The sequence below is a fragment of the Ostrea edulis genome, chromosome 1 (genome assembly GCF_947568905.1).
Source record: "Ostrea edulis chromosome 1, xbOstEdul1.1, whole genome shotgun sequence".
Lineage (NCBI taxonomy): Eukaryota > Metazoa > Mollusca > Bivalvia > Ostreida > Ostreidae > Ostrea > Ostrea edulis.
This window is the reverse complement of record NC_079164.1, coordinates 19,514,847-19,535,996: the sequence shown is the minus strand read 5'-3', so window position 1 is coordinate 19,535,996 and position 21,150 is coordinate 19,514,847. Positions and strand designations below refer to the sequence as shown.

Here is a 21,150-nt window from a genome sequence, read left to right as displayed (position 1 = left end):
ACAACCATTTTAATAAAGGACCTTCCAGTGTAGTCTACATGAAATGGATTTCAGATTATTTCTCTTCACAGGTGAATGGGATAATAACACTAGGTGAAAACATTGCAGACAATGGAGGTGTTCTACAGAGTTACATAGTAAGCCGAATTTAATCCGCTTTGTTTGTGCTCAGCAGTGTTCATTTGTTTGTATGCTTTTATTTGTCTGTTAGCATGTCTGTTTTGAGCATACATAACATAAAAAGTACTTCCTGCAAATTGATAAAACGTCCATCAAGGATAGGCTCTCGTGACAGACAGTTGCTGATCTTGACAATCAGAATTATTGTTTGAGAAATTCAACTTTAAGTCTTTGTAAGCTTTGGGGGTTCGGTCCACTCCGCTCTATACAAACAGTTTGTGTGGAGCGGAGTGGACCGAAAACTCATAGCTTACGAAGATGGGTTTAACTGGTATTATTCCAATCCCAAGCAAAATTGGCAAAAGCGTGCATTTAAAAGCCTTTAGGGGCCGCCCGTTCACTTTCCAGGGCGATCGGAGTCGATCTACAGTGGTTTCCGATTGTCAAGGATTTCTGATGTTGCTATATACACGTCAATAGCTTCCACGTCACTGATTTTAGCGCAGATGTATGACAAATTTGTGGTACTACAAACCCTTTGTTCTTCCAGTCACTTTGAAGATGGTTAGATATTTTAGTTAATATTATTTACAATACAGCCACTCACAATGTATGGAGGTACATGCATCTCTCAAGAAAACGTGGCGTAATGAAAAGTCATCGTATGTAGTAGACCCACTCGCTGTCATTCTACGGGTCGGGAAAAATAGTAAATTAGATTGATTTTTAAAATATATATATATATATATATATCATAGAATTGATGAAAAGGTTAATAAATACAAAATATGAAAGTGAGCGTTAGAATTTAGGACCCCCCCCCCCTCCATTATTGTCTTTCATGTATCCCTACAGGAACACGGTGAATTCCGAAAAACTTCAAGCAGGACGTGTTTCCTTAGACGGAATTATCACTCCAATCTAGCGTCCCGCGCAGTAGGGGAAAGCATACGCCCAGGCGATGCGCTAAACATTGTGATACGCTGGTATTTGAAATTATTATGTAAATTTTCAAACTTTTATAGGCATACCGGAATTTTGTTTCCAAAAGGGGCAGAGAAGAAGAACCACTTCCGGGACTTAATATAACACATGACCAACTATTCTTCATCAATTTCGCTCAGGTTTGGAATTCGTTTTATAAATTTTCCATGTGGTTAATACATGTATATGTATCTCTGATTTCCATGAATCAAACAAACAAAAACCTGTACACTCTTTTCCCCAGATTCGATGCACCATCGCACGAAAGGAGAATGCGATAAACCATTTAATGACGGGACCACACAGTCCCTCCAGATTCAGGTTAGGCCAAAATCACATGCAACAGTTGTTAGCCCTTGTTAACAGACTGGAATGACCTCCCTGAATGTGAAAGATTTTTCCAAGCCTTTTTTTAAACACGATTTTCAAAAGAAAAAATATTAGAACCCATTGGGAGTAACAGATGAATGTTAACTCTAAACTATTGACGTTACATCCAACATCACAGTCGTCATTAATCAACAGTGTTAATATATAGATATATGTCATAGGCCTAGGTTTGTGAAGATTTATAGGGCAGACTGCGCAGTAGGGACCCTGCTACACGTCATAGGCCTAGCAGCAAAAATCAATATATATAAGTCATTGACTGAATACCGGGAAATATGCTCCCCTTTCTGTTCTTGCGCGGTAAAGGGGACCGAGCTTGCGTGGTCTGCTTCTGCGCAACGACAGGGTGGGCATATTTACCGATATTATTCCTGTCTATTACATATCTTTTGAAAATTTATATGCACTTTTAATATTCTATTACTTGCAAATAGATTTGACGTCACAATGATCGAGGTATGTAAGCAGATGGGACGTCACAGTTACATGTAGTTATGAAGCACAGTGCACTCCCAGGGCATTTACAGTGCGGGCCTTTATGTCCGAGTAAAAGCCCGGGTACTCTCTATAGAAATAAAAATCAAAATCTGTATAAAAATTATTATATCTTCACCTGTTTAGAGTCCATGCTACCCCAATATGTTAGTATTGCTTTGCTATATATTTTCTTCTATTGGTTGGCGTTCATCAATACATCATTGACTAATCTGCATGTACCATATGATTTATAGGGTGACTGGGACTCTCCAAAATCTCCCCGTGTTCTCGTCAGCATTCCAATGTCCGAGAGGCAGCTATATGAATCCTACTCACAAATGCAGGATTTGGTAGATTTTTTTTTTAAAAATTGGAATTTACCGGGTGTCACCTGCAAGTTCAATATTCAAAAACAAGACAATATAATGTTTTCATCTGTAAAGACTCATCATCTATTCATTTAATAGAATCATTTTGAAAGTGTTTAACCTATCCTTGCTTTGTCTTGAAAATGATCCAGCATTGTTTGTTTCAATTGGTGTATGTTGAAATAAACTTCCGAAAATGTGATTTATGACTTTTTTTATTATCTAAGTATAAAAAATTATAAGAGAATAATTTGATTGATAACCCGTAAAACAGAAAAAAGTAACATTTATCAGTCATGATTTGTTGCACGTAGTTGGTATTTTGGAATTTGTGGTCAAAACGGCATTTATATGCCACATGGAAAGTCAATCCGAATCGTATTTGATGAGCAATAAAACAAAGGCCGTAAGTTTTTCATGTCTCATTCCTTACGTAACTTATAATCTATTCAATAAACTGAACATTTTCTGTGAACTATCCCGGGGCCACACTCTTCATAATCCTTTCGTGAAATTAGCTGCTCACTAAACGACGACAGCGACGCCACAACGGATCCGCCTATCCAGGCCGACGACCGCCGCTCAGGAGGGGCAATAACTTTCACCACCACACAATCTGATGCCAAGCCCTTGATTTCATGCGTAAGTCTCTCGGAGAAGCCTTAAAAGAAGAATAGGGAAAGAAAGAAATCAATGTTTTCTTTCCTCAAATTGAAACGCAAATACATGTATTAAACAATACGTTAAAGTGATTGGGCGGGAAAAAACAAAACACCTTGGGAGATCAGCTCCGCAAGGTGGGGTATATCCCTTCTCAGGGTTTTTCTATGACGTCCCGTGATGACCTTGACATTTTGATTTCAAAATTAATAGGTTTCTTCCTCTCTTGATAACAAAGCTACGTGTGAGGTATATAAAATAAATGTGGCTTGTACAGTCTTTACAGGCTCATTGTTACACACACACTCACCCGCCACTCAGACGGTTCCGTTACTATATCCCGGGTCCCCCTCTCGCAATAAATCGTGATGAGGGGATAACAATTATACTATAGTATACCTGAAAACATAGTTGATGATCCTGATAATATTATGTTACTGTACAGGTGAGGTCGAACGCAGATTTCACAGGCATCGATACTGTCCTTAACGAGGCGATGAATCCCATCGAATTCCATTCCTATTAGACAAACCATCAATGCTATACGACATTGTATTATTTCATAAAATTCATTTAAGTTTACGAATTGTGTTAAGGGGGAGACCAATCTGATTAAAATCAGATCTTTGATCCGTTCCGTTATTTGTAGCGACATAACAATAACGGAGCGGATCAAAGATCTGATTTTAATCAGATTGTGTAGCGACATAACAATAAAGGATCGGATCAAAGATCAGGTTTTAATCAGATTGGGAGGAGACCATAAGGACAACAAGCTGACGAGTGCACTGTATAACACTACAAAGACTAAACTGATTCATAAAAAAGACATAATCAGAAATCCACTGGTCAGTGATGCTTGGGTACCACCCCCCTCCTTCCACCATAACCTTCCGCCGCGGTGGGTAAGGAGGTTAGAGCGTTCGCCCCGCATGGGAAGGCCGGGGTTCGAATCCCGACCGCGACAGACCTAAGTCGTTAAAACATGTAGTGTCAGTTCCATCGCCAAACACTCGGCATCAGGTGTGACTGTCACGTGTCCTCGGAGATGACCTTAAAAACAAATGTCCCGTGTCACAGTAGAGTAGGTGTGGCACGCTAAAGAACCCTCACTGCTCAAAGGCCGTAAGCGCCGAGCAAAGGCCTAAATTTGAAGCCCTTCACCTACAATGGTGACGTTTCCATATGAATGAAAAATTCTCGAGAGAGGCGTTAAACAAGATACAATCAATCCATGGACTGTTTCATTTTTTTTTTTACTCATTACTTCCGTAAGATCTAGACTGCATTACACACAAACAAGCCATTATCAAAATCATACCATCAATGGGTACAGTACATAAGCATCTATACATAATATAAGAAGTATAGATGCGACGTTGCATACAACAATAAATTGTCTGCTTGCATACACAAAGACAGTTTCGTACCGGTCATTTTGCTTTGAATATTCCTCCAATTTGTTTTTTGTTATACCGGTACTTTAGAAAAAAATCAACTTAGTTCAAAACTAGCTCGTGGGGTCTTGGTAGACAGCTATGTGCTATCCACTCTTCCTACTCCCTCTCTCACCCTCTATATACCCGCCCCTGTAAATGTAGGATAACGGTGCACGAAAGTCCGCCCCCGAATGATATTAACAGAACTAGATTACAGAGATAAGGAACTTGGGGCAATTTTCTCCTTCTGAATTTATTTTGGATTTTTTTTAAAATGAAAGATGTTTACCTAAAATTGATGGTTGAAACAGAGCCTCTGGGCACATATATCTTTCAATGCCTAATGTGAGTTTGTTCCCATCCGGAAGTGTGTACGACATGTCCAGATCAGTCGATGAGCTTGCGCAGTTGGTCATCTTGTGTCTCTCTAAATCGCAGCTAACAAAGCACAATTTCTCTTTCATGTCTTTGACCAATTCAATTTCAGCTTCCATAGAAATTTAGAAAATAAAAGGAAAAATTGGTCTTCGATCTTAAGAGCTTTTATTTCTGAAAAATATTCTAATGACAATGATATGTATCCGATTTTTAAAAGGCGTTGTTGCATAAAGTACAATCTAAAAATATTGTTTGATCTTCCATAAACTCTTTAAAGGTTACTTATCCAATACCTGAGGTTGTGAAGGAATATCCTCTGCTGTGTAGAAGTCTTTGTAGATAAAGAGTTAGATCTCGTCCCGCGATTTCCTCTCTCCTGCGTGCACATAGCTCCGGAACAGCTGGTCGGAAAACAGAAAATCAGGTCTTCTATCATATTTTTGTTTCAAATATGTCAATTAGATACTTTTTCCCACAACATCAGCGCACCCTCCACAAACTCTTGTGAGATGATGCAATCCAAGCGTTTGACATCATGAAGATGTCTGCACTATACTGACTTTTACTGTTCTAATGATACGGTGTAAGTGAGTAATGTTGCAACAACGTCACACGCGGGAAACGCGTTTATTTGCATGGCACATTGAAAACATTTTTTGCGTGACACGTTGTACAGATTTGACAGATTAGAAATGACTGACTAACAAACATTAAAAATTACAAACGAACATTATATAGACATAAAAGGAACACTAAAAATTGCTGAACAGTACACTAAATCGGTCAGGTCACGTGTCGAAAAACAAAGAAGTGACAATTTTCCTTGATCTAATATATCTGTCGTTTAATGAAAAGAATAAACAAAAATAAAGCTTATTGCATTTTTTTTTCCAGTGAATTATCAAATGAACGAAAATGAAAAAACGGTCTTTTCCGCCGATCAAAAAACATGTAACATTTTAGATCTAAAAACAGTCAATTTAGTTGGTGTTGATGTAAATGAACAGACTGAATTCTAGGGGGGGGGGGTCATTAATGGGGGAGTTGACGATAACCAGCAGTAGGAAATGTTTGCCGCGCGTAAGCTGACGGAGATTTGCGTGATACGGTAAAGACGCTTTTATTTCCGTGACGCGTAGAAAACGTGTATTTCTGACGCACTGATTTACTTCACCTTCAATTTTATTTCTCGTCTTGAATATCACAGCTAATTCTAGATTAAGTTTTCCCCTTTTACCGGTACTGCCCCCCCCCCCCTTTTTTTCATTTTGTTATATATCCTTACTTTTCTTTCTTTCTCTTTCAAATTGTATAAATATTTTTCATTTTATTTGTTTTTTTCAATTTTTTCTTTTACTTTTCGTTTACTCATTCTATATGTGTGTATATGTATGTGTGCATATATCGAAACTTTTCATAGTCTATCTATTTCTATATATGTGAACATTCATGTGATTGTTCTCTGGTGTATATGTTATTTATTTGTATATGTGTGTGCCTTGTATTTCCATTTCACACTTGACCTTGCTGTAGGGAGAGGGCTTAAATAGGCTATGCCTGCTGCCCGATCCCATTCACTTTGTGAATAAAATATAGTTTAAATCAAATTAGATTAAATCAAATGTTCTATCAGACACATATCTTCACTATTTTTTCATCAGAGACAGCCTTCCAATTACATGTATATACAATATTTCACAATGATGCTGCGGTGTAACGCATTGTAAAATTAAAATTACCTTCATAAACGGAGTCCACGTGGCATACCCCGTCCCCCAGTGTGAGGACACTCCCCGTTGTCCTCCCACTGGCGTACAGTGATAAAATCCCCTGGCTCATCACCTGGAATGCTGGGACGAGTAGCGACTCCATCATAACCTGTAATCAAGCATTTTAATGCACACTTTATGGCACATTTGTAATTGAGGATTTCAGATAAAAATAGGAAAGAGTAATCGCAACTCCAACGTCAAGTATCGCATATGATTATAGCACACGAAAACATACTACATGTATTTTACAAATGTTTATAGATCATTGGTCAAGGTCAGCAGCCATTTATGCTGAGATATTTTAAATCAGTGTAAAATATCAAAATCCATTACCAAATCACATTGTTCTAACTTGTTTGCTCTCTGAAAAACACATCAGTGCTACAAGGAAATAAATTAAGAGTATCGCGGCTTTGCTTTTGAAGATTTTCTTATGCTATTGTGCTATTCTTATTACACTATACATCATTGTTTATTAATTACTATTATTATTAGATTTTTTTTTTCCAATGAAATGTTTTATTCCATTGGTAGAGGCTATGCACGGATTAGATGTACCTATTTTTAAGCATTTTCAGTTGTAAAATTCTAAATGTTCGCACCGAGTATGAAATAGACCCCCTGGAAAAATCGCATTGCACGAGGTGAAATCCCACTACTCCGGGAAAAAATGCTGGACAATTCTGCAGAACTGTAGCTCTCGTGAGGGGGGGGGGGGCAAATATTTGCAAGGGTCATTTTACCAAGCTGTAGCACACAAAAACCATGTAAGTCAATACGTGTTTGTGTTTGCTTATATTGACCAAAAATTCAATGCTAAGCTTTCAAGAACAAGATGTGTTTGTGAAACACAAATGCCCCCGATAATGGCCAATTTCGAAGATAGCCAAGGTCACAAGGGCAAATATCTTGGTACCAGTAGAAAGATCTTGTCAAAAGAAATGCTCATGTACAATATGAAAGATCTAATATTTACCATTTAGAAGTTAAGACCAATGTAAAAAAAAAAAATTAAAAGTAGGTAAAATGTCAAGGTCAAAAGGTTCAATACCAACGAAAAGGTCTTGTCACAAGGAATACTCATGTGAAATATCAAAGCTCTATCTCTTACTGTTCAAAAGTTATTAGCAAGGTTTAAGTTTTCAAAAAGTAGGTCAAACTCCAATGTCAACGTCACAGGGTCAAAAATGTTGGTGCCCACGGAAAGATCTTGTCACAAGGAATACTCATGTGAAATATCAAAGCTCTATCTCTTACTGTTCAAAAGTTATTAGCAAGGTTTAAGTTTTCAAAAAGTAGGTCAAACTCCAACGTCAACGTCACAGGGTCAAAAATGTTGGTACCCACGGAAATGTCTTGTCACAAGGAATACTGATGTGAAATATCAAAGCTCTATCACTTATTGTTCAAAAGTTATTAGCAAGGTTAAAGTTTCAGACAGAATTACAGAATGACAGACAGGACAAAAACAATATCCCCCCCCCCCCCGATCTTCGATCTCGGGGGGCATAAAATTAATAGAAATATCTGAAGTATGGAGTGGATTGGTATGTTAATCTGTACATAAGAGAATATAGCTGACCTGGCAAAATATTATGTTATTCTTATTTTTCACTTTGAGTAGAGATACTTGTGGCAATTCTTTTAAAAGAAAGAATAAAAAGAATTTTATTGTTCATGCATTCGAGTCTAGCTGGGGTTTAATCCTTTTTTTTTCCCTTACTAAATCAGCATTTTTAACTAAATCTATGGTTATGGGTGTGTTCCAACCAATAAGGCACAAATCACACAGGGAAATGGAGTACGTCAGATTAATGGAGACCAACTCTAGACCCAAGTCCAGCACGATTTAAAAAAAAAACTCATCCCATTTTTACTATTTCTTAACGATTACAAGGGGGCCCTCAGAATAGGGCATGACCCTTCATTTGAACAAAATTGAAACCATTCAGTGATTCTGGAGAAGAAGTCGAAAATGTGATGAGTTTACAGACGGACGACAGACAACCAGGAAAACTCTTAAGCTTTCAGATCAAGTTTTGGGGTTGTTTTTTTTTTTAAAGCTCAAGTGAGCTAAAAACACCATGCCGTAAATCTTAAAATCCTGGAACTCCTGATTCCCCTTTAAAGTTTGCTTCTGACGGCTAGATGGTAATAAATGCCATTATGTTTGAAATATCTTGTACATGACGTCATTACTTTGTATTTCTTGTCATGAGAAGTCAGGAAGAGAAATAGATTTTTCTTAGCAATATAGTGAAAATGAATACCTTTCTTTATCGGGTATAACACGGAACAATATATCACGGGTTCATTTATTCTTAACTCACCTGTATCATTTTCTCTCTGTTCCCTATCGGATTCAGTGTAGCGTCAGCCACCAAAACGGCCATTTCCTCAGATTTAATGCGTAGTTCATGCTTGTATGCATACCTCCATATCTTTTCCATATCATCCCAATTTGTGACAATTCCTCTTTCGACAGGATAAGAGAAAGACAACAATTCTCTTACTTCGTATGTTTTGTCTCCGATATAGCTGTCCTCATTCAAAACAGTTGTCTGTAGAAAATGAAAAAGAATTTGATTGATTGATGTTTTCCGCCACTCTCAACAATTTTTCAGTTATCTGGTGGCGCCCAGTTTTTATTGGTGGAGGAGAGAACCCAGATACAATGTACCTGGGAAGAGACCACCGACCTTCCGAAAGTAAACTGGGAAACTTTCTCACTTACCGGCGCGAGCGGGATTCGAACCCACAACGACAGACAAAAGCCTCATATTGAATCATGATTTGTTTCCTTTTTAAATCAAAATCCTTCCCCAGATGCGCATCTTCAATACCCATACAAACACTCCACAAAATAAGAAGGTCCTCACTTGAAAACTGTGGGAGGAGTTGGGCGGACAAATTATGTACCCTCCATAGAATATTAATTTCCAAATAAACTAAGTTCAACAACCTGTAATTTTCTCAAAAATAGTAGAAAATCAAAATCCATCCCACATGCACATCTTCAGTACCTATACAAACACTCCACAAAATAAGAAGGTCCTCACTTGAAAACTGTGGGAGGAGTTGGGCAGACAAATTATGTACCCTCCATAGAATATTAATTTCCAAATAGACTAAGTTCAACAACCTGTAATTTTCTCAAAAATTGTAGAAAATCAAAATCCATCCCACATGAACATCTTCAATACCCATACAAATACTCCACAAAATAAGATTGCTCTCACTTGAAAACTGTAGGAGGAGTAGGGCGGACAAATTATGTACCCTCCATATAATAATTATTTCCAAATAAAGGGGCAAAACTCCTGGAAAAAAGGTCGAAATGGATCAAAATTGCAGTATGATCTAGAGTGACCCACAAAAAAGCTACACAGCAAGTTTCAGCATGATATGTGAAAGGGAAATGAAATTATAAAGAGAAAACCCCGAACGGACGGACGGATGGACGTACAGACATCGCTGTACCATAATACGTCCCGTCTAAAGACGGGCGTATAAAAAAGGATAAAGAAGGTGGGGGAGGGGCTGTCAAAAATGGGTAAGAAATTTCTAATCTACTAAGTATGCCTAACAGAGCTTTGCCGTTTGATTTCCAATCAACAGAATGGATAATAATTAATGGGCGATTCCGAGGAGACCGACAACGTGTTAAACTGCACCTTACAAATATAAACTTGGTATGGAATACATCACCTGGAACTTCCGTCTTCCGACCGCGGACGGCCTTATGATAGATCTTGGAGAAACATCTCCTGCAAACCCCGCCAGGAACGTCCCTGACCCGTTGTCAATGACAACAGCATCAATAGATTCATCCTCACTCATGACACCTCAAACATCTCTGCTTCTAATACCTGGAAAATAATGCAATAAGAGATCAAACTTTTACTGATAATTGACGAAACTTGACAGACTAGAACTCGAATCTACGGCCTTTGGCACTGGCAATCCACCCCACCCCTCACAAACACACACACTACCATCCGTCCTCATGTGTCCTGAAGATATACTAGTATTTCCTTCCTCTGTTTCAATATCCGATTCAAATTGAACTTATTTAAAATTGTATCCGTTTACATTTACTTAGCCAGTTTACTCCACACAAAAGTGAACTTAATGAACAAGAATGGCCTTACATTTTACTCAATGAACGAGAATGGTCGCACGTAAGTTTATTCAATGAACAAGATTGACCGTACATTTTACTTAGTGAATAAAAAGTAACCGTACACTCTACTGTCAGTAGTCTATGGCCGTACAGTTTACTGGATGAATAACAATGAATATATAGTTTCATAAATATACCTTTTCCATAAAGATATACCTAATAACATAAACAATTCTTTAACATTTCACGTATTTCTGTCAGTTACAAATATGGTTATGCTCATTCTCGTACCCAGTCGCATCAGATGAGAAGCTGTGCCAAATCACTAATTCATCAGTGATAAAGATAAACCCTTTTAGTCACGCTTCAACTAGTTTAATAGTCTCGGGGGGTGGGGGTGGGGTTCAGTCCTACAGAGCTCCAGTAAGGGCAGGCGTGAAATTTATGAACTTTATTACTGTTTTAACAAAGAGAATCCAAGCAACGACATCTGGAGTTCCATAGGTCTGCTGCTTTTACATTCTGTGTACAAAAACGTCCAGCCGAGGTTTGCCACGATGCAAAAATTGGTAGCTGGACTTGTTGATGGTATTCAAACTTTACAAATGTGAGATCATCCGCATTTGTAAGAAGAAAGACATATCTAGTTAGACAGGACTTACCCGATACACCATCTATCACGAAGTCCTGGACTAGAGCAACAAGGGGTATTATCTAAAAGTTACCGTTAGTATTCGGACCAAGATTTGGTCTGTAAGAACAAGATCACCCCAGTATTCCTCCAGCGTTAACTTACCAGCTTGCACTTACAAGATTTAAGACAGACGGAACTTTTTCAAATATCCGATCTTAGGTCAATTATAGTGGGACAGAACCTGTAAAAAAAGCTTGCACTTAATGATGCAAGCATGAAACTTTGCACAAATGCTCTATAAATATCACTTTTAGGAAAAAGAACGTTAGCCACTTCAATTTTGACATTGGTGGCCATTTTGAATCCAAGATGGCTGTCGTGATGCAATTAACAAAGGCAATCTCGACTAAATATGCTTTTACGGTGTACAACATGCATTGAAACTGATAATGTGACTATCATTAAGTAGAATATGGCCCTAGTTTTCGTTAGATACCACCCAATGTACACATTTAGTTTTGAAAATAGAATTACATTAAAAAATGTACAGAACTTCAAGAGAAAATTTATAATTTTTACAACAAAATTTCAATATTACTCCTGCACAAGTCAAACCAACAACATCAATAATGTACACTACATGTACACATGTATATTTATTTTTGCATACTCAAACTCACAAGCCATGATGCTGTCATTTGCAATTACATTGGAATAAAATTACTGTAAGATGCCTGATGTTCTCTATCAGCACATTAGGTTTCATGATACTAGGCCTTACAGTGTGCAATATATGATCCGGGCACACCATAAAATTCCAAAACGAGACCACAGTGACCTACATTAAAATCCCGCGTTTTCCTCCAAAGATGCATCAGCTGACCAGGTTTGGTGGTGCTGGACCTTACAGTGTGCAAGAAATGATTCAGACACAATTTCAGTATTGCCATAAATTCCAGGCGGTCAGTGACCTGTTTTGGGATCATAGCCCTTTTTCACTTTATATACTAGAAATGGAAAAGTTTATCACAGTGTCCAAAGCGTTGTAATACCCCCAGATCAGGGAGCATAATTCAGGCCTACGAATACCTGATAGATTTGTGTATTGTCCACCTTCAATCGCAAAATGAATGATGCGTCTATTTATATATCGTACATGATCCACTTTCACAGAAGTCTATTTACGTATATCAGATGGAATCTTAAAATATCTACACATCAATATCGTTTTCTCTACATTAGTACTTGCACCGCCGATGAACTATGTTGGGTCCAAATTCATTATACTCCTCCTGGGTAATCCACATTTGTTGGAACGTTGATAAGGATGCAATAATGGATCCTCCAATCCAAGATAAATACTTTCTCTCCGGGGGTGCCACTACATGCACCCGTAAGTGGTCTGGTGTGAGTGCTCGCGCTTCAGATTGCAGTCTGTCGACAATACCTGTAAAATGGTACCAACAAGTCACTCTATGAGAGAAAATAAAGACCCGTTATGGCAAACAGTATTGAAAAACCATCAGATCATCCAATCTATTTGATTGAAATTTTTTTTTACAAAACCTTTTATAATTTTTTTTTTTAATTTGATATTTCAAAATTAGTCAAATTTTTTATCAAACTTTGCAAAAGGTTTAAAGTTACACTGGTTAACTCAAGATTCTATCATCAGATTGTACCATGCATAAAGTACTTAGATAGAATATTGCTCATTCGAACACTATCATTTGCCCAGGTTGTTTAATGTTACAATTGTTTCCAATCTTGACTAGCTATCCAAAATAATTTTTCAAAAAGATACTTGATGGTTCAGGGAACTTGTGAATATACCAGTTGTCGAGAGAAAATATTGGTATGTACATGTACTGGTGGTAGAAAACATGTATGCATACTGATTGTAGAGAGAAAATACGGTATGTGTGCATGCTGATTGTAGGAAGAAAATTATGTAAATATTGTATAGCAGGTTTTTTCCGCGGGTCTAAAATTTGTAAAATTTGGTGATTTGCTGGCTCAAAGTTATGCTAATATTTTTAATGGAATAAATTTTGGCGGGCAAGGAAGAGTTATCTTTCTTGCCAATACTGAAGTCACGATTAGGCCATATTTAGCAAGTGAAACTTTGGCAGAACACTATCTGACCACTAAAATAAGCCAAAATTTTCACCCCGCAGAAAAACTCGTTATACAGTAATAACAGTGGTGAATATTGGTAGAAACATAAACAGTTATTGTTTTTGCAATATACCTGAGCACATCGTAGTTCCTCCAGAAACAATGACATTGTTGTATAATAAGCCTCTCAGATCTATATCACAAGCCATGATACTGTTGTTGAGAACCTCATGGACTCCACCAGAGTTCATCCCTGACAAATACATGTATAGAATAATGCATGTAGAGGAAGTCCACCCCTAACAATTATAGAATAATGTATGTAGAGGGAGTCCACCCCTGATAATTATAGAATAATGTATGTAGAGGGAGTCCACCCCTGACAATTATAGAATAATATATGTAGAGGGAGTCCACCCCTGATAATTATAGAATAATGTATGTAGAGGGAGTCCACCCCTGACAATTATAGAATAATGTATGTAGAGGGAGTCCACCCCTGATAATTATAGAATAATGTATGTAGAGGGAGTCCACCCCTGACAATTATAGAATAATATATGTAGAGGGAGTCCACCCCTGATAATTATAGAATAATGTATGTAGAGGGAGTCCACCCCTGACAATTATAGAATAATGTATGTAGAGGGAGTCCACCCCTGACAATTATAGAATAATGTATGTAGAGGGAGTCCACCTCTGATAAATACATAACATGAGGCCCATGGGCCACATCGTTCACCTGAGTCACCTTGGCCCACATCTAAAGATTTCACCATTATATATTCACATGTAAAACTTTGATCCACTATTGTGACCCCAACCTACACCCAGGGGCCATGCTTTTAGCAAACTTGAATCTGCACTATGTCAGGAAGCTTGCACATAAATTTGAACATGTCTGGCCCAGTGGTTCTTGAGAAGATTTTCAAATGACCCCACCCTATTTTTGAATTTTTGTGATTATCTCCCCTTTCAAGGAGGTATGGTCCTTCATTTGAACAAACTTGAATCCCCTTCGCCCAAGGATAATTTGTGCCAAGTTTGGTTGAAATTGGCCAAGTGGTTCTGGAGAAGAAGATGAAAATCTGAAAAGTTTACGACAAAGCCAACGACGAACAATAGAAAGTTTTGATCAGAAAAGCTCACTTCAACTCAAGTGATCTAACAATACAAGTAAAGGGAGTCCACCCCTCACAACTATTGATCACATACATGTACAGAACTTCACAATGGCACATTCCAGTCAAATGTAAAGCAGGTGAATTTTGCTATGTTCTGAAGACTCATCTTGATTAAATATGGATACCAATCCATATTTAATATCAATTCGACGCAATGCTAGCTAGCATTCATAGAGTCAAACATTGTCATTACCAAATGTAGAGGGCACACATTTAAAAAGCATCGAATAAGTAGTTACCGAGCATTGATGGCTGAAACATGGCTTCGGGACATTGAAACCGTTCACTTCTTAATTTAATTTCATTGCCATCCGGCAATTTGTAAGATTTCTCCAAATCTGAGGAGGAGGATGCTGTGTGAAGGTCTTTCTGATAATCCTGGCTGACAAAACATAGCTGTTCCTTCATATCCTTCACAATCTCCATCTCCACTACAAAATCACCATGAAGTATCGCGATGACATCATGAATTGGACACTTAATATTCAGCTTTCATCATTACTGTTTTATTTCCAAAAAATGTAGGCCTATTGTTCTTTTGTGAATATTGTAGTCAGCCTTGTACACATACAATAGCTTCCTCCTTATTTCTTTTGTTTATACAAGTATTGATGAAAAGTCATTTTATTTTGACAGTATTTTGAGATGAGTTTGTGGACCACAGTACATACTACATAATCAATACGCTAACTTACCCGAAGTGGTGAATGAATAGCCTTTCTCATATAAAAGTTTCTGTAAATAGAATGTTAGATCTCTTCCTGCTAATTCCAGTCGCCTACTTGCTGATAAGACAGTAAACCCTATAGTGCGAAAAACAAATAGAATGAAATTAGTATTTTTGTCAATAATGCAATCTCAGAAATCCAAATCACTTTCAGACAGACAAACAGACAGACGGACGGACGGACAGACCTTCATAAATTGGATAGACATGAGTGACTCCATCTCCCATATTCACTATTGTTCCACATCCCCTTCCTGATGCATACAGTGAAAGAATGGCTTGGTTTATCACATAAAAAGCAGCAACATTGAATTTTTCCATCATTACCTATGACACAATTAGTCACATAAGTTAAGGACATCTCTAACAGGACTGAAAACCGAAACTTCACAATATATTTCAGAAATTATTTGAAACTTGTTCCTGAATTAGCACTTTTGACACTTTCCCTCACCTGTGTCATTTTTTCACGGTTTCCCACTGGAGTGTGAACTGCATCTGTCATGAGAACCTTTTTTTCTTCAGACTTTGTTCTTAATTCACTCTCAAAAACGTGCTGCCATAATAATTCCATATCATGCCAGTCAGTTATTATACCCCTCTCAATAGGGTAACGGAGTGCCACAGCTCCACCAATGGACAAGGCTTTATCTCCCACATAGCTGTCTGACCATGCGGTACTGTGTAATCTTGTCTATAAAAAGTACTCACAGAAATTATCATCTATGAATTATCAATTGCTACAAAATCTTCATGATATAACTAATGAAATATAAAGTATTCTAAAGTATCAATGACTTGAAAGTTTTGATATTGTTTTCTATTTGCATTCCAAAATATCAACAAGGCAGAAATAAGTAAACTGCACTTGGGTTATTTTATTTTATAGAATCATCCACACCTTTCCTCTCCCACTCAGTACTAATAATTTGATTTCATACACAAGAGTTTTCATAGAAATTTAAATGAAATATAAATATTTGATGTGTTAATGTGACTTAATTATACCATCGTCTGGTAACCAAGCAAAAATTGGGAGTATTGTCAATAAATTACAATTGAAAAAATAAGTTCACACTGTAACTCATCACAATCAGTTCAATATCTGTCTGTTTGAAAAGCTTAAATAAAGTCCTTGGGTCATAACTCTGCTGAAAGTAAGTCAATTGAAAAGAAACTCAAGACTTCAGTTCACTAATCAACAAAGAACTACATACCAAACCTCAACTCAATACAAGCATAGTTATGAAAAAATTCTGAAAAATTACATTGCAGTGCATCTATGATGAAAATACTGAATGACAGACATGGGCAATACTATATGCAATGGCTACTTTATGGCGATATTTGATATGGTAATTATAACTTATGCTTAAATACTTTTAGATGTACATAGAATTATACAATACATACCTGATATCTGGGTCTTCCCACTACCGACGGAAAAACAGACTGAGGGGCATCCTCTCCTGCAAACCCCGCTTGACAGGATCCGGATCCATTGTCAATGACTACTGCTTCCAACCAATCATTATCATCACTCATGACATATCTCTACTGTCCTTTAAAATTCAAATTATGAATCTACAGCAGTTTTATTTTCCGTTTACAACAACACGTAATTTCGCAACTGCACTGGTTCAACATTATAGCAACCATATCACCAAGTTAACGAAGTTCCACCCTCATGTGACGTCATAAGATTTCGCAAAGTCAATGATTTAATAAAGATTTATGCATGAGAGGAACAAAAATTTTGTTGGAGTCTTTTTCAATAGTTATTGTAAAAAATCTTGTTAACCATAAAATATTTCAAAAGTGTAAGTTATATATGAACAAGAGGTACTGTGAGCAATGCTCACTAAGAATACCCCCTGCTTACCCCAATCTCCCAAAGGGTGTTGGTAATAGGTAAAACTTCAGTATTATGATCCAAAAGGTATCTAGGAACACAGCATCTCCATGCGATGAAAAAAGCCGTTAAAGAATTTAAATGGAAACCATATTGCTACTTTGATGTCCAGTGCGTGTGACCTTTGACCTTTTGACCCCAAAATCAATAGGGAACATCTTCATCCCATGGGTAGTCCATATGTATGATATGGTGACGGTAGGTGGAAAGGATAACGCTTTAGAGCCCGGAAACCATATTGCTACTTCGATGTCCAGTGTGCTTGACCTTTGACCCCAAAATCGATCCCATGGGTAGTCCATATATATGATATGGTGACGGTAGGTGGAAAGGATAATGTTTTAGAGCCCGGAAACCATTGTGTCTACAGACGGAGAACCCGATTCCAGTATAACCCCCCCCCCCCCCCCCACAACTTGTTGCGGGGGGGGGGGGGGGGGGGGGGGGGGGGGGGTATAATAATCAGTTATATGTTTCAAAATATTGAATAAAAGGGCAATAACTCTGTTTTCATTAGATTATTTATCAAGTCCATTATGCGATAGATTTCCTTTATTTTTCACAAACATTTTGTATATTTTCTAAAGAGAAAGTTTCATGAAAATTGTTATGAATACTATTATATCATTTTAACCAGTTTTTGTGAGATTTTGATAATGCTGTTTAAGGAAAATTGCAATTTTCTGATGTTGATACAGTAACAGGTATATGTGTGCTAATTGATAAAAACTTGATCAATACTGCAACATATTTATTTGATCATTTTTATTTGCTAATAAAATATATTATTTGAAGAATCAACAATCAAATATAAGATTGAACCTATAATTCTAGAGGTGTGGAATTACCTTAAGGGTTTTCAGGTTGTTGGGAGTGTAGTGGATTGAAAACTCTTGCCACTCTTGGATGCATCAGTAAAAAAGTGAAGATAATGAACAGTGATCATCAATCTCATAAATCATATGAAAATTACAAAATGAGAGTAGGGCAAACACAGACCCCTGGACACACCAGAGGTGGGATCAGGCGAGTAGGAGGACTAAGCATCCCCTGTTGTTGTTCATATCTTACATGCGTGTACACTCTTGGGATGTGGTGTGGTTGACCAATAACTATTCAATGAATCCAATATCCCATGGAATTCAAAATCATAATCGTAAAAACCTACCGGTAGCCTACAGTCACAGGTTCCAGAGAAATCTGAAGCTATTAAAACGTGCGTCATTAAATTTAAATTCGATTATCGTTATTTTCTAAGTATTGGTGCCAAAGTCATGCATATAAATGATTAAACTAATTTACTACAGATACACAATACACTAAAAAATATATCTTGTTTCGTTGATTCTGGTCAAATCAGGCCATCATGTATGATGATTTTATATCAAAATTAAACGTATTAGGAGTGTGACAGAAATATAATGTTGATGTCGAGTCCAGGTCCCCGATGGAGGCTGGTCTGGAAAACATACCACAGGGGCTAACCCCAAACTCTGTGATAGTCATGCTATAAATATATACTTGTGGTATCACAGAGTTTGGGCCCAAAACGGGCTTAGCCCGTGCAACATACATAATTAGACAAAGTCACCACAGGCACTCTAACAGTAAATTCAAATTTACACGATAATTGACTGCGATTAGTACTATGGATTATCATTGTAGTTAATGCAGCATGACTTTATGGTCCTAACTGGTGACCATACAAAATCAATTTTATTGCAAATTTATTGCAATGGTTATGTAATAACACCACAACTACATGTATATGGTCCACCTGGATGATTGGTAACCAAATATTACCGTTTAAACACAGTACTGCCGTGTATACAGATAGCATCGAACTGCGATGCACACTTGGTCAACATTTATAATGGGACACACTATTCACATTATAAACTACTATTTGACAAAACAGTGATCTTGGTGTAACAGGGTTTCTGTCGAATTAAACAACAAAGTCCTGTATGGGTTCTTAGATGTCGATCACCTCCATTTTATTGCCAGAATCTAAGCTTTAGATATATATATATGTGTATGTGTATGACACTCATTCTATGGGAATAAGTGATGTGGCAATAATCCCTCATTTAACAAAAATGTCCATGGAGATTGACTTGTTAGAGAAATGATCAGTCAACAGTCAAATATCTGTCATATATTTTCACCAACTTCTCTATAAACCAACTAGACAAAGAATGACTGAACACCACCAAGAACTTTTGGAGGGAAAAAGAACTGACCAATAAAACACCAGCTAACAACACTAAAACCAATAGGAACTTCGAACACTTTCAAACCTATTTACAAAAGTTTGATTATAATGACCTAAGGCAAAATTCAATAAATCAGAACAGCTACTGCCTGTTCTACTTGGATGAGCATAAAACACCTCTCAATGTAGTGGTTATTCATATAATGTTTAATTTGAAATCTATATACAAATTTGTGTAGATTTATTAATTTAAATCAATTAATAAACACTATTACATTGGTACAACAAAAACAAAAAGTTTCATAAGTTTACACTAGCTGCCAAGAAGCTAGATTTTAGAAATAGGCCTAAACGTTTTATAAATCATAGCTATATACTTTAATTCAACAGAATGAGATTTTTTCTACGTAAACATCGACTGCATACATGTGAAAATTTATGGTGATATAGCTTATTTGTGTCTTTCAACAAAATTTTAAAAGATCCGGGTCGATTCAGTCAAGGATAAAACAAACCCTTTCGGAGTTAATGGAGTAGTCGCGAGTTTAACACAGTGGCCAGGCCATGACAAGTCAAGTGCAGCATGATGAATCATAAGGGGTCGACGCGCCGCTGGTGTTACTGTTTACAAAGAGCAGAACTTTGTAAGTATTAACATTAATTAAGTTAAATAATATCATACCTGCATTCTACATGTACAGTGCGTGTTTGCGGAAAGTAACCAGGCTACCAGCGATCCGGATCCTGGAGTTAGGTTAGACAAGGAAGGAGGTCCATTACGGACATAATGCATATAATCATAGCTTAACGAATTAGTGCGAATAAACGCAAAACACGTGCTTTCCCTGTGTTTTGGCCTTTGATATCTTTATAAATTCGAATAACAGCCTTTTCCTCATGCACGTGATGCAGTTGTTAACGATGCGCGATTGATTCTCAAATAGCTGAGACTGCTCGGCTGGATATATTCACCGAATCTCGGATCAGTCCTTCATGATTTATTTTATCTTCTGAAATTGAAGAGTTCCTATAGTCTGTTCTATTGATACTGATACTGATTTTATAAGTATCTCGTCATACTTACTGTATATTCTTTAATTTAAAAAAACCCACTGGGACTATAAAAACTCTTTGAATATTGCGCCATGGAAGTCAACATTTGAACGGAAAATTTAGAGATAGTTTTTATTATGGAATTTAATATTGTGCCAGGATACCTAATCGGTAAACTTGTAATGCAGCGTTGATTGTGATAAAGAGTTGATTTAATTAATAGTCAGATAACTTATTTGAAGCAATGGGCAATGTCACGATTGAATTTCCAGACATGAATTATAAAGGATTGCTCCGAGATTCGGTAAAAGCGTCAGTCCAAATATAACCAGCCGAGCCGAACCTCAGCAGATATTAATTAAAGTACAGACCTACAATGTATGTGATGAATATGCACTGAGCTATTCAAGACTCGTTTATTTCTTAAAATTTAAAGTAGTGTTTAAAAATGCGAAAAGACAGTGCCGTGTCTTTGGAAATAAGCGCATTTTCCCGGAATATCGGAAAAGTACATATACATGTATTTGTTATCATTGGGTTGTCTTTCCTTTTTCTTTTTTTTTTTTCTTTTTCTTTAAAAACGAGGCATTACATTC

The 21,150-nt window shown here is 37.1% G+C and overlaps 3 protein-coding genes across 10 annotated transcripts in view; 2 read left to right on the top strand and 1 right to left on the bottom strand.

Moving 5' to 3' along the window:
* Nucleotides 1-2,541, top strand: part of LOC125663588 (neprilysin-4-like) — a 25,583-nt gene extending 23,042 nt beyond the window's left edge. Inside the window, exons 19-22 of the mRNA XM_056152987.1 lie at nucleotides 72-137; nucleotides 1,146-1,244; nucleotides 1,349-1,425; nucleotides 2,226-2,541. Of these exons, the coding sequence (XP_056008962.1) occupies nucleotides 72-137; nucleotides 1,146-1,244; nucleotides 1,349-1,425; nucleotides 2,226-2,325 (342 nt within the window). The 3' untranslated portion in view covers nucleotides 2,326-2,541. The remainder of the gene's footprint in view (nucleotides 1-71; nucleotides 138-1,145; nucleotides 1,245-1,348; nucleotides 1,426-2,225) is intronic.
* On the bottom strand, nucleotides 2,537-20,330 carry LOC125663589 (actin-1-like). Of its 5 annotated transcripts, XM_048895862.2 has the most exons (9): nucleotides 20,184-20,267; nucleotides 18,455-18,492; nucleotides 16,788-16,936; nucleotides 15,829-16,068; nucleotides 15,563-15,701; nucleotides 15,343-15,450; nucleotides 14,887-15,078; nucleotides 13,597-13,716; nucleotides 11,973-12,792 (listed from the first exon to the last, which is right to left on the bottom strand). In XM_048895862.2, exons 3-9 carry the CDS (start codon nucleotides 16,917-16,919, stop codon nucleotides 12,584-12,586), a joined length of 1,140 nt encoding a protein of 379 aa, XP_048751819.2. In that variant the 5' UTR covers nucleotides 16,920-16,936; nucleotides 18,455-18,492; nucleotides 20,184-20,267; the 3' UTR covers nucleotides 11,973-12,583. The 5 variants fall into 5 exon arrangements, with proteins under 5 accessions (XP_048751818.1, XP_056008963.1, XP_048751820.1 ...); XM_048895861.2 differs by lacking the exons at nucleotides 11,973-12,792; nucleotides 13,597-13,716; nucleotides 14,887-15,078; ... (3 more) ...; nucleotides 16,788-16,936; nucleotides 18,455-18,492 and adding exons at nucleotides 2,537-3,000; nucleotides 3,399-3,518; nucleotides 4,728-4,925; ... (2 more) ...; nucleotides 8,919-9,149; nucleotides 10,297-10,457 and having other exon boundaries at nucleotides 20,184-20,330; XM_056152988.1 differs by lacking the exons at nucleotides 11,973-12,792; nucleotides 13,597-13,716; nucleotides 14,887-15,078; ... (4 more) ...; nucleotides 18,455-18,492; nucleotides 20,184-20,267 and adding exons at nucleotides 2,537-3,000; nucleotides 3,399-3,518; nucleotides 4,728-4,925; ... (3 more) ...; nucleotides 10,297-10,457; nucleotides 11,508-11,529.
* The window catches only part of LOC125663591 (uncharacterized), an 18,644-nt gene continuing 17,501 nt past the window's right edge, over nucleotides 20,008-21,150 (top strand). For 2 of the 4 annotated variants that reach the window (XM_048895865.2, XM_048895864.2), the window contains exon 1: nucleotides 20,012-20,145. The gene's annotated coding sequence lies outside the window, so the exon portion shown is untranslated. Of the gene's footprint in view, nucleotides 20,146-21,150 lie in introns of all 4 variants that reach the window. The other 2 variants (XM_048895866.2, XM_056152989.1) reach the window with 2 other exon arrangements.